The sequence below is a fragment of the Gossypium raimondii genome, chromosome 10, assembly GCF_025698545.1.
Source record: "Gossypium raimondii isolate GPD5lz chromosome 10, ASM2569854v1, whole genome shotgun sequence".
In the NCBI taxonomy this organism is placed as follows: Eukaryota; Viridiplantae; Streptophyta; class Magnoliopsida; order Malvales; family Malvaceae; genus Gossypium; species Gossypium raimondii.
The window spans coordinates 11,497,423-11,511,212 of record NC_068574.1 but is presented as its reverse complement, the minus strand read 5'-3'; the positions used below and the strand labels follow the sequence as shown (position 1 = coordinate 11,511,212).

The following is a 13,790-nucleotide window of genomic DNA, read 5'->3' as shown; positions in this document are numbered from 1 at the left end:
AGTGCAACTAAATTTAGATCCTTAAACCCGACTAAGATGAGGTTCGTAATATCTTTAGTTAGTTTTATTACCTTGCATAGTTTTTAGGTTTATGTAATTAAGCTGTTGGAAACGTAAATGTCCCTATGACCTTATATAAATGTTAAGAAACCCTTAGTTAATATGATTAATAAAATGCATATTTAACTGAGTAAATGACTCTGAAAAGACTTAATTTGGTTTCCAAACACATGAAAGATCGAGTTACCGTGGAAGTATTTCTGAACATTTTTAAGCATGATAAACTAAATTAAATTGATTAATATAATTATCCTAGCTGGTGTAACTGAAGATGCATTAAGGTTGAAGCTGTTTTCATACTTATTGCGAGATTGAGCACGAGCATGGCTGAATTCATTGCCACCAAGTTCAATATCTACATGGAAAGAATTAGTAGAAAGGTTATTGGTTAAGTATTTTCCACTGAGAAAAAAATGCAAAGTTGCATAATAAGATAACTACTTTCCAACAACTGGATGACTAGTCTCTATCTGAGGCGTGGGAAAGATTCAAGAAATTACTTCGTATGTGTCCTCATCATGAGATTCCTCATTGTATCCAGTTGGAGACGTTTTATAACGGTCTCAACGCGCACACAAGATTAATGGTAGATACTTCTATGAACGGTGCAATTTTGTCTAAGTCTTATAACGAGGCTTACAAGATCATCGAAAGGATAGCTAGCAACAATTACCAATGGTTGAAAAATTAAGTAGTTTTAGGAAGACGAGTAGCTGGAGTGCATAAAGTGGACGCACTAACTTCACTCTCTGCTTAGGTATCTTCTATTTCCTCTATGTCAAAACAATTTACCACTAATGGTTTAAATAATTTTGTAGTTCTATCACCAAGTCAGTATGATGTTGTTTCTTGCATATATTGCGGGGATGGCCATTCTTTTGAGAATTTCCCTTCAAATCCCAAATCAATTTATTATGTAAGGAACCGGTATCAAAATAGAAGTGGATAAGGACCACAGTCCAACTTCTATAATCCTTTGTGGTGGAATCATCTGAAATTTTCCTAGAGTAACCAAGGAAATGAACCGAACAATAATCAGATGTAACATGGACCCAACCAAACCCAAGGGTTTAACTAACAATCCCCAAAACCACTTCACGCTAAATCATCAAATAGTTTGGAGGGCTTGTTGAAAGCATACATGGCGAAAAACGATGCTTTGATCGAAAGTTAAACAGCAACGCTGAAAATTCTGGAGAACCAGATGGGTCAGTTAGCTACTAAGCTTTGTAGTAGACCGCAAGGAGCCTTGCCAAGCAATATAGAAAATTTGAGAAATTTCAGTAAGGAATATTGCAAAGTGGTAGAGTTACGAGGTGATAAGATTTTGGAACCTAAGAAGGATGTGGTTGAAGATGAGCCTGCTGAAAATAAAGGAAGACAATCAATGATTAAAGTTCCTAGAATGGAAAAGTAAGATGCTGAAAAATCTGATAAGGTAAACTCTAAACTAGTGAATTCCAAAAATCTAACGCCTTCTTTTGTAGATTTACCTCCTCAGAAAAGTTACCCGTATCAACCTAGAGTTTCATATCTTCAAAGACTTCAGCAGAATAAGTAGAAACAAACGGTAGAATTCAAGAAGTTCTTGGATGTTTTAAAGTAATTACATATCAACATTCCATTGGTGGAGGCTTTAGAGAAAATTCCCAATTATGTGAAGTTTATGAAGGATATTATGTCTAAGAAGAAGTGACTTAGTAAGTATGAGACTGTCATTTTGACGAAGGAGTGTAGTGCATTCTTGCAGAACAAGCTACCTCCGAAACTAAAGGATCCTGGAAGCTTTACGATACCTTGCAACATCGAAAAATCATATTGTGGTAAAGCTTTGTACGACCTTGGAGCAAGTATCAACTTGATGCCCAAATCCATTTTCAAGCTGTTAGGAATAGGTAAAGTAAGACCTACTACTGTGACACTTCAACTGGTGGATCGATTGTTAGCATATCCTGAAGGGAATATCGAGGATGTTTTGGTAAGAGTTGATAACTTTATTTTTACTGCTGATTTTATTGTATTGGATTTTAAAGAAGATAAGGAAGTTCAAATCATCCTTGAAACAACTTTCCTAGCCACGGGAAGAACATTGATAGATGTGCAAAAAGGTGAACTCAACATGCGAGTTTGAGATGATAAGGTAATGTTTAACATTTTGAAGGCCATGAAATTTCCCGATCTAACAGAGGAATGTTCAGTAATGGAGGAATTAGAAACCTTAGTTTCTATGGAATGCAAGAGCAATTTTGAAGAAGACCTGTTGGAAAACACTTTAGGGTCTAAACCATTCGAAGATGTAAAAGGTAATGACAGTTTGGCTTTGATGGAAGCTAATCTGAGGAGTTATGATAAACCATTACGGTTCAAACCTCTAGAGTTGGAAGTTCAAGAATTTACACAACCCAAGTTGTCAATCGAGGAACCGCCTAAACACGAACTAAAAACACTTCCGTCCCTCCTCAAATACATTTATCTTGGTAATAGTTCTACTTTGTCTGTGATAGTTTTAGCGAACTTGACATAACATCAAGAGGAGCAATTGATTGCTATTTTAAAGAAACTTAAAAAAGCAATTGGTTGGACCATAGCGAACATACGAGGTATAATTCCTTCTTTCTGTATGCATAAAATTATTTTAAAGGAAGGTGAAAAAGGTAAAATTGATGGGCAAAGGAGACTTAACCCTATCATGAAAGAAGTAGTACGAAAAAAGATGATCAAATGGTTAGATACAAGAATTATTTACCTCATATCAGATAGTTGTTGGGTAAGTTCGGTATATTATGTACCAAAGAAAGGTGGAATCATGATTGTCGAGAATGAACAAAATGAATTAATCCCAATGAGAACTATCACGGGTTGGAGAATCTGTATGGACTACATAAAGTTGAACAAAGCCACTCGTAAGGACCATTTCCTGTTGCCTTTTATGGATCAAATGTTTGATCGACTGGTAGGTAACAAATTTTACTGCTATCTAGATGGATATTTGGGATGCAACCAAATAGTTGTAGCCCCGAAAGACCAACGTAAAACTAATTTTACCTACCTATACGGTACATTTGGTCTTTCAGCTTATGTAATGTACCTGCCATATTCTAATGATGTATGATGGCAATTTTCACTAATATGGTTGAAAATCATGTTGAGGCTTTCATGGATGATTTCTCTGTTTTTGGTAACACTTATGATGTTTGTTTGAATAATTTGACTAAGATACTAAAAAGATGTGAGGAGACAAATCTTGTCCTTAACTAGAAGAAATGTCATTTTATGGTTGAGGGAATTGTCTTAGGACTTAAGATTTCCAAAAATGGGATTGAAGTGGATAAAGCAAAGGTGGATCTAATTGAAAGATTACCACCTCCAGTTAGTGTGAAAGGAGTTAGAAGTTTCTTAGGCCATGCTGGTTTTATCATAGATTTATTAAGGATTTTTCAAAAATTTCTAAACCTTTATATATGTATGCTTTTAGAAAAAAAGATATTGTTTTTTATTTTAACAAAGCATGTTTAGAAGCTTTTGAAGAATTAAAAAGTCGATTAATCTTGGCCCAAATAATTGTTACGCCTGATTGGAACTCACCTTTTGAGTTGACGGTGATGCAAGCGGTTTCGCTGTTGGAGCTGTGATTGGTCAAAGAAGGAACAAAGTCTTTCATCTTATCTACTATGCAAGCAAAAATTTGACAGGAGCCCAAATCAATTAAACGGTAGCTGATAAAGAACTCTTTGCTATATTTTTTTACTTTTGACAAGTTCTGTTCATATCTTATAGGTACCAAAGTTATAGTGTTTCCTGATCATGCTGCCATTAAGTACTTACTCATGAAGAAAGATGATGAATCGAGGCTAATTCGATGGATACTTTTACTCCAAGAATTTGACCTTGAGATCCAAGACAGAAAAGTTGCTGATCATCTGTCGAGGCTGGAACAAAATGAGGTAACTTCTTCACTTGTTCCAATTAATGAGAATTTTCTTAATGAGCATATCTTCGAGGTAAGTCAAATCTATGAAATACCTTGGTTTGCTGATTTTGCCAATCATTTAGCATGTGGAATAATTCATCGAGAAATGACATACCAAAAAAGGTAGAAATTCCTTTATGATGGTACTATTTCTGGGAGGATCCATTTTTATTTAGACAATATGAAGATAATATAATTAGGAAGTGCGTAGTTGGAAGTGAGATTGATGAGATTCTGTACCACTGCTATTCATCTCCTAGTGGTGGACACTTTGGTGGTTCCCATACAATAGAAAAGATTTTACAAGTTGGATTGTTTTTGCCTATAGTGTTTAAGGATGCTTATGCATATGTGTAAAAATGCGGTCAATGCAAAAGAACAAAAAATATATCAAAGAGGAACAAGATGCCCTTAACAAACATTCTAGAGGTTGAGTTATTTGACGTATGGGGCATTAATTTTCTAGGCCCGTTTTCTTCTTCCTATGGGAACAAGTTTATTTTGGTAGCTATGGACTATGTATACAAGTGGGTTGAAGCCTAGGCCTACCCAATCAATGATGCCAAGGCAGTCATGCGATTCCTGCATAAGCATGTGTTTACATGGTTTAGGACTCTTAGAACTATAATTTGTAATGAAAGATCTCACTTTGTAAATAAGTGGCTTAAGTGGTTGCTTGACAAGTACCATGTGAAGCATAGAATTGCTACTGCCTATCACCCACAGTCAACTTAACAAGTTGAAATGGTGAATTGAGAAATCAAAGCTATTATTGAGAGGGTGGTGTGCCCTAACAAAAAATATTGGTCTTAAAGGCTTGATGATGCTCTCTCGGCCTATCAAACTACTTTTAAGATGCTGTTAGGAATGACTCCCTATCGGCTAGTTTTTGGAAAGACATGTCATTTGTCGCTCGAATTAGAGAATAAAGCTTACTGGGCTTTGAAGAAATTTAATTTGGATCTTAAATAAGCTGGTGAGAAAAGGATGTTACAACTTGATGAGTTAGAAGAGTTGAGGTTATTTTCATAAGAGAATGCCAAGATGTGTAAAGAAAAATATAAAAGATGGCATGATAGTCGTATACAACCTCCTGAATTCGGAGAAGGTTAGAAAGTGTTGTTGTTTAATTCAAGGCTAAGGTTATTTCCGAGAAAACTCAAGTCCCAATAGAAAGGACCTTATATCATCCACAAAGTTTATCCATATGAAGTTGTAGAATTGTACGACAACCAAGGAAGTACGTTTAAAGTTAATGGTCAACGTCTCAAGCACTATTGGGATGGTGAAGTTGAGTGAATTAAAACCTCATTCAAATTATTCGACCTTTAATTTTTTATAAACCTACTTTTTAATAAAAAGTTAGAAATCATTTTCTTAAATTAGTACATTTAATTAATTCTGTCTAAGGATATTGGAATTTAAGCGGGACCATTGTGACCCCTCTAACCTGTACTGGGAATTAATTTAATGTAATTTTTTAGAAGAAAATTTCTAAGTAATTTTAAAATTTTTATTTTAAGTTTCATTTTTATTTTTCATTTTTATCTTTGCCTTTAATTTTAATTTTAATTTTAATTTTAATTTTAATGTAATTTGTTTATGTTTAATAAAGGGGGTCACATTGGCCCAAGTACTAATCAGTTTATTTATTTTTAATCAATCTAGTTTTTAAATATCGTTTGGGCTTAAGGTCTGAACAACAAAGAGGAGAAATTTACCCATTGTTGCTATACATAAGGGTTCCCTAAAACCCTAATTTTGCCATCAATTTTTCCCTCCATCTATCCTTGTCACCCAAGTAACTTAAAGTAGCTAAAATTTTGCTACAAATTTTCCATAATTCACCATTATATAAACCCCTCTCTACCACCACAATTTTCACAACCCTTCAAGCAATTAGCTTAAACCCTAACCAATCATTCTTTTTCCTTTTAGCCGTTGGCCTAAATCTCAAAAATTTTCCCTAAAATCCTTTCCTTGCCTTAAAACCTTAGTCTTGTGGCCGCAAGTTTTTTGCCGGAGCAACCCTATCGCCGTCACACTCTTATAGCCACAACATCCTATCACCATCGCAAGTTTAATGCTACCGCAAATCCCTTGCTTTATCCATTGCTGAATTTTGCCTATTTTTTAGGAAAAATCACCATGTCTGGTAAAAGAAATAGATCTTCCAAGACCTCTATCGAAAATCCCATTTTGATTCAAGACGAGGAAGTAAAAGAAATGTTTGATTCAATATTAAAAAATCAACCTATGATGCCGAAAAAAGGTTTCAACTTGGAAAGAAATGATAATATGGTTGTGCCTTTGCCAATTCAAAAGATAATTGATGCTCTCAATTGGAATTATTTTTGCGATGCATGATCATTACCCAATGAGGAGTTAGTTCAAGAGTTCTATGCCAATTTAACTAAGCTAGATGCTATTAAAGTTCTTGTTCGCAAAAAGAAGGTACCCTTAACTTCTAAGTCCATTAATGATTTGTTTAACCTACCTGATGTTGAAGAAGATGAGTACTTTGCCATGATGGAAAATATAAATTGGGATTTTCTTCAACAAGTGCTTAATGTTGTGACAAATCTGGGAGCCCAATGGATTATAAGAAAGTATGGTAGTCATTCTTGTCGAAGGGAATATCTAAAACCGTTGGATAAGGTATGATTTTACTTTGTTCGATATAGTTTCATGCCTATCTTACATAGTTCCACCATCTCGATGAAGTGAATTCTTTTATTAAATGCAATTATGATAGAAAGGTCTATTAATATTGGAAGATCATTCTAAAAAAGATCCATGATTGTGCCAGAAAGAAAATCGGAAGTGCTTACTTCCCATCATTGATAACTTCACTTTGCTTAAGGGCCCAAGTTAAAATAAAAGCAAACCTGAAGGGACTGTTTGTTCAAGGTTGCATCATAGCCCATGATCTTGAAAGGTTAATAGAGAATGTCCTTGAACTAAACCCACCTGAACCGAGTGAACCAACAAGACTAGAAACTGATGAGTCATTGAATGAATCTGAAATGAAGGCTAACTCAGTTACTGAGACAGAAGAAGCAGAATCTGAGGAAGAACAGAACAATTCATAACCGATAAAGGAACCAGAAATCACTGAACTAAAAGAGGAGCCAAATGCTGATGAGTCAGTTGAACCAAGTGTTGATCCTGAGTTGACTATTCCTATGCCTACTGCTTCAAACACTGTGAAAAAATCAAAATTGTCAATTATGATGGATATGATAAAATTTATGCATAACCAACAACAGACTTATTGGAAATATGTAAAAGTTAGAGGTGATTCTGTAAGAAATACTTTTAAAAATATATCTAACAATTTTGTTCTTGAGTTCTCAGATTATATATTCAAGTCATGGAAGGAAGATAAGAATGTCAACAAGGATGAAACATCAAAGGAGGAAGACGAGGAGGATAAGCCAAATAAATAAAAGGGTGGAATTTCTTATCTTTAGTTTTTATTTCTTTTTAGGTGTTTATTTTTATTTTATAGTTAGAATTTTGCTTTCACATAATAAAATAACAAGAATGAATAGTATAAGCTCAATGCCTCTTCAATAGAATAAAGTGATTGTGGTAATGGGAATGAACATGTCTAGGATTGGATTGTTGAGAAAGACTTGGTACTTAAGCAGTCTTTATGACTCACCTCTCTTTTGTTCCAACCCTACTTGGTGTTCGGTTTTCATTCATTACTTTGTTTTTGCAATGAGGGCATTACTTCTTTTTAAAGGGGGTAAAGCATTTCGCGTTAATGTTTAATAAGGTATAAGGCATTTCGTATGAATTTTAAAGTATGTTTCAATCTTTTTACTTAAGAATGTTGAAATAAATGAATGTTCAGAAGAATTTTTGTTCATAAGTTTGTTCAAATGCAAGCCTGATTTTTGATTTTATCTAAGTTATTCATATGTTATCTTAAGTGGTGGAATGCTTGTATGATCTTCAGTCATGAAAACTTGATTTCTTTAGAAATAGACATGTTTGAAGGTTTAAGTCTTTAGAATTGACTTAGTAACTTTCTTGAGGCAAAATCCTAGGAGGTATAAGAATCTAATATGATATAGTCACACTTTCTTTGGATTATTTAGGCCTTTCAAGCCGACCTTATTAAATTAACCTTTGCAACTTAATTTTTGAGCTTAATGGAATGTTTATTGCAAAGTACCTACATTATAAGCCATATTATCATCTTTTTTGATTTTATTCTATCCTTTTGCATCTATCTTAACTGAATTTGTCTTAGGGATTAAAGTTTGAGGAAAAATATGAAAAGATGTACATGCTCTTCACATGTTTAAAAAAAATGAATGAAAGAACAAAGATAAGTTGTTCAAATGAATAAAAAAGCAAATAAAATATTTCTCAAATTCTCAAAAATAAAGAGAAAAGTTTGCTTAAAGTCTAAAAAGTAAAGGTTGAGCATGAGCTCGAAATAAGTTTGGAGGTGTTCCAAAGACCCAATTTTATGAAGGTTATGACATGAAAAGATCCAAGAAAAGTTAGGGTTAAGATTGTTGAACCTCAAAATTCACTTCTCTTTATCTTTATCTTTAGCCTAGCCCCATTACAACCTAATAAAAGATCTATTGATTGGATGATTATACTGACTACATTAATTGAGAGGAATTACTAAGTTCAACTTATGAAGAACAATAATTAAGCCTTGGGACTACTATTTTTAGTTGATAAAGAAAGCATATTGATTGGTGAATATTATGCATGACTTTGAAAATGCATGTAAACTATGATTCATGTTGATATTATGGTGTGTTTAGTATAAAGTTTGGAAATAATATTTGCATTCGAGCTACTTATTAATAAAAATTATTTTTTAGCATGATTTTGTTGATGCATGATTATATGCGAAGATTGATGTTGCTTTATTCATTTTTGCAAAATTGCCTTAACAAAATTTGTGCTGTGCATGAACATTACTTGGGACGAGCAATGGTTTAAGTTTGGGGGTGTGTAAATTCAAAATTATATAGGGTTTTTCTATATATTTTTGCCACCTTTTTACTTAATCAATGTATTAATCTTGAGTAATTATTATAAAAATAAGTGAAATTTACTTGATTAGTAATATTGGGCATGAATTTATAAAGTATGTGAAATTGTGCTTAATTACATGATTTTTGTACATATTTTATATTATTTCATGTTAATTTATTAATATGTGAATTTTCACTATGTAGGAAAACCATTGAAGATATGATTAATGTAAATGAAATATGGACATGCACAAATCAATTCATGTGGATGGCAAGACCATGCAATTTGGGTCATGAGGTTGATAATTTGACCCAGTAAAAGAGGTGCTAAAAGTTGGACATGTCTGCTAAATTATTGGACTGAGAAATTGTCCACTAGGAGGGAATTAAAGCCCAATTTCGGCACAAGTATATGGCTTCCCAAAAGCAAGCTTTGGGGTATTTAATTGAAGATCCTTACAGTTGGAAAATAATAAAAAATCAGTCCAACAACTTGCTGTTGAAATCGTCCACCCTATGGCTATTAATAGCCTTGGTTTGAGTTCAAAATGAGGAGACTAAGTCATCCCCTTCTCCTTGAAATATGGTCGGCCATGTGTGATAGAAAAATAAGGAATTTGAAATCTATTTTTAGCAAACTCTACCCCTTACCTTCACCTATAAATATCATGCACCTATCACTTCTCAAATCATCCCTCGTCCCTCAAAACTCATTTCTCTTCTCTCATTAGCATGTTCTCTACATTCCATTTCCTTTTCATTTCCCATGCATAGCCGCCTATTTCCCTTCTATCCTTTATCCGTAAAAGCTTTGTCAAAAGCATTCTTTGCCCGATCACTTTAGGAACTCCTTAGCAAAAGAAGCATCGAGTAGAATGGAGGAGCACATCAGTCAAAATAGATCTGAAAGGCTGTTGAACTGAATAGAGTTTACTCTTTTCTCTTGTTATCTATTTTAATTATGTTTGCTTTGAGTTTATTGTTTTTGAAATCAATGATGATATTTTAAATCCTAGTTGCTAGGATTGTTATGTTAATTCAATAAGATCTATTTTATTCATGTTTATCATGTTTAGGCCTTAGTCAATCATGTTTTCAATTAATGTCATGATGCATTTCATTCATACTTGATTGGGTGCACTTAGGTTAGCTGAGCGATCCTAACCAGACGATGGCTAATAGACATATAATTGAAAAGTGCAATGCTCAATTTAGATCCTTAAACCTGACTAAGTTGAGGTTTATAATGTCTTTAGTTAGCTCTATTACCTTGCATAGTTTTTAGGTTTATGTAATTAAACTATTGCAAATGTAAATGTCCCTGTGACCTTGCATAAATTCTAAAAAACCCTTAGTTAATATGATCAATAAGATGCATATTTAACCAAGTAAAAGACTCTGAAAGGACTTATTTTGGTTTCCAAACTCATGAAAGATCGAGTTGCCGTAGAAGTATTTCTGAACATTGTTAAACATGATAAAATAAATTGAATTGATTAATATAATTATCCTAGCCCATTTAATGTTCATTATTTTTGTTGCTAAAGTCATTCATTCATGCAATTAGGTAAGTTGCATCTAGATTAAAATTGCATTAGGGATCAATCTTTGCATTTATTTTATTTAACCATCACTATCCAAAATTATTGAATTTTTACATCAAATTGTGAATTTATAATTTTGAAATTAATTGGTTAAGCTTATACAGTCATTGTGGACTCATTTTACTTATTACTTGAATGACTATGTACACTTGCACAAATCACATTACACTTGCACATTTTTTTTCATTCCAAGTTTTTGGCGCCGTTGCCGGGGACTATTTTAAAATATTGTAAAATTGTTAATTTTGCATTTTTGTCTATTTTTTTCTGTTAAATTTTAATTCCAATATATATTTTTTGGTGTTTATTTCAGGTGTTTATGATTATTGATCAAATTATTGACTTACTTCTCGTAGATCCTGAAATTGAAAGGACTTTCAGACAAAAGAGAAGACAAGTGAACCAAAGAAGCACCGAAGAGATAAATTTCAAAAATCAAAAACAAAATTAAGGAGGAGCTTAACTTATAATTCTCACAATCCAATCATTGTTGTTGATGACAGAAATTGCACCATTCCTCTATTCAACAAGCTTAATCCGAATATTGTGAGACCCGAAATTGAGGCACTACAATTTGAACTAAAGCCAATCATGTTCCATATGTTGCAAAAAATGGGCCAATTTAGTGGGATGCCTACTGAAGATCCATATCTTCATCTTTGGCTATTCATGGAAGTGTGTGACTCATTCAAACTAGTCAGGGTAACCGAGGATGCATTGAGACTGAGATTATTTCCATACTTCTCAAGAGATAAAGCATGAGCGTGGTTGAACTCCCTCCCGTCAGGTTCTATAACTACATGGTAAGAGATGGTTGAACATTTCTTAATGAAATACTTTCCTCTATCTTTGACCACCAAGATCATAATTAATCATTTCATATCAGCAACTTCACGAAGAATCTTTATATAAGGCATGAGAGCGATTTAAGGAGTTATTATGAAAATGCCCTAATCATGGCATTCCTTACTACATTCAAATGAAAACTTTCTATATTGGTCTCAATAATCATACTAGAATGATGGTGGATGCTTCGACAAATAGAGCCCTTCTTTCTAAGTCTTATAACAATGCTTACGAGATTATTAAAATAATTGCTAGCAATAACTATCAGTGGCCAACCAACCGAGTAGCCTCAAAAAGACGAGTAGCAGGAGTACATGAAGTAGACACACTTGCTTCTTTGGCAGCCCATGTATTCTCTATGTCTTCCATGTTTAAGAACTTAGCTGTTAATGGTTTCAATGGTAATCTGATAGGTTAGCAGTCAAACTAGTTCGAGAATATTTCTTTTGAATACTGTGGAGATGACCATTTCCTTGAAAATTGCTGATAAAATCACGAGTCAAAAAATATTACATGGGAAATCAGAATTGGAATGGTCTGCAATCAAATTCTTACAACTCTTTGTGTCAGAATCATCCAATTTCTCCATGGAGTAATCAATGGGCGAACCATAGCGACTATTCTATGCCATTTTGACCAAATTATCTGCCAGGATATTCTCAACAAGTGCAAAAACCCCCCATAAACTGAATCTTCAAGTGATCTTGAGAATTTTTTAAAGGCGTATATAGCGAAGAATGATGTCACTTAAAGAAATCTGAAGAATCAAATGGGTCAGCTAACCAATGAAATTCAAAATAAACCCCAAGGAGCTTTGCCCAGCGATACTGAAAATCCAAGAATTTCGGGCAAAGAACATTGCAAAATGGCCAATTTGCCAAGTGGAAAGACATTAGAGCCCAAGGCGGTTGAGGGTCAAGATGAACTTGTTGTAGCTCAAGACAAAGAGGAAGTTCAACTATGTGTTGAAACTCCTATTTCACAGAAGTCAAATTCAATGATCCTTGATGAGGTAAACTCTAAACCAGTTAGTTCTGATTATCTAAGATCTTTGTTAGATGCAGAAAAATTTCCACATAAGAGTTGTCTGGTTAAACCTAAGATTCCACCACTGCCATATCCTCAATGATTCCAAAAGTAGCAACATGATACTCAGTTGAAAGAAATTTTTGATGACGAGGTAACTTTTAATGACTTTGATTCTGCTAAATCCCTAGATATAGTTGAAGTCTGCTCTGCTATTTCTAAAATGGAATCATTGGCTTCTATAGAATTGGAGCTCAATTCTCTAGATGATCCATTAGAATATATTCTATTAGCGGATTCGCCAAGTGTTGATGAAGACGAGGAATGTTTGGCTTTGTTAGAAGCTAAAACGAAGGGATTCACTCAGGAAGTTCCACTAGAATCATAAGAGTTATTATCTTAGGAGTACACACAACCAAAAGCGTTGATTGAAGAGCCTATTGAACTGGAACTGAAGATTTTGCCTCCTTATTTGAAATATGATTATTTGGATCTATCTTCGAGTTTATCTATCATGATTTCAGTTGATTTCACCAAGGATAAAAAAGAAAAGTCACTTGTGGTTTTGGAAAAGCAGAAGAAGGGTATCAGATGGATTATTGCAGATATTCGAGTCACAAGTTGGAGGATTTGCATGGATTACAGGAAGTTAAACAAGGCCACCATAAAAGATCATTTCTGGTTTTCTTTCCCAAATCAAATGTTGGACAAATTTGTTGGGCAAGAGCTTGATTACTTCCTAAATGAGTATGGCTGGTGTGATAGATGGCCCTTTGGCACTGTCTTAGCCAATGAAGATTTTGAATAAAATAGAGGGAGTTCTCTTCACTATTTCTATCGTTATTTTATATTTTTAGTTTTTTTTCATTTGAATAAAATGGTAGACTTAGATAAAATTTTCTTTAGGTTATTACATTAACTAAAATTCTGTCTAGAAGATTGGGACTTAAGCGGGACCATCTGTGACCTCTCCAGTCTTTCATAAGAGTTTAATTTAATGTAATTTTTCAATAAATATTTTTCTAAGTATCCCGAAAAATTTAAGCATTTGTTTTGTTAAATAAAGGGTCAACTTTTGACCCAAGCACTATTCTCTTTGAGTTTTTTTTTTAGTTTACATTCAGTTCAGGAGCTTAGGATCCAAAAAAGAGCTGTCACTGGGGTTAAGACACTGCTAGGAAAAGAAATATTCAACCTTATTCTGCACACACTTATAGCCTTACCTTGCTCCAACGCTACTCCAAAGTATCCCTATAGTTCATCTCCCTGAAC

The 13,790-nt window shown here is 33.8% G+C and overlaps 1 protein-coding gene and 2 non-coding genes across 3 annotated transcripts; 1 reads left to right on the top strand and 2 right to left on the bottom strand.

The window, feature by feature from the left end:
- Window positions 1–479: 479 nt before the first annotated feature.
- LOC128034301 (small nucleolar RNA R71) lies at window positions 480–585 on the bottom strand. Its single transcript, XR_008190430.1, has one exon. It is a non-coding gene; the product is annotated as a small nucleolar RNA R71 (small nucleolar RNA).
- A 679-nt stretch (window positions 586–1,264) lies between these two features.
- LOC105775265 (uncharacterized) lies at window positions 1,265–2,191 on the top strand. Its single transcript, XM_012597794.2, has 2 exons — window positions 1,265–1,456; window positions 1,811–2,191. The coding sequence occupies exons 1-2, from the start codon at window positions 1,265–1,267 to the stop codon at window positions 2,189–2,191; spliced, it is 573 nt and encodes a 190-aa protein (XP_012453248.2).
- A 9,313-nt stretch (window positions 2,192–11,504) lies between these two features.
- LOC128034333 (small nucleolar RNA R71) lies at window positions 11,505–11,609 on the bottom strand. Its single transcript, XR_008190460.1, has one exon. It is a non-coding gene; the product is annotated as a small nucleolar RNA R71 (small nucleolar RNA).
- Between the last annotated feature and the right edge of the window lie 2,181 nt (window positions 11,610–13,790).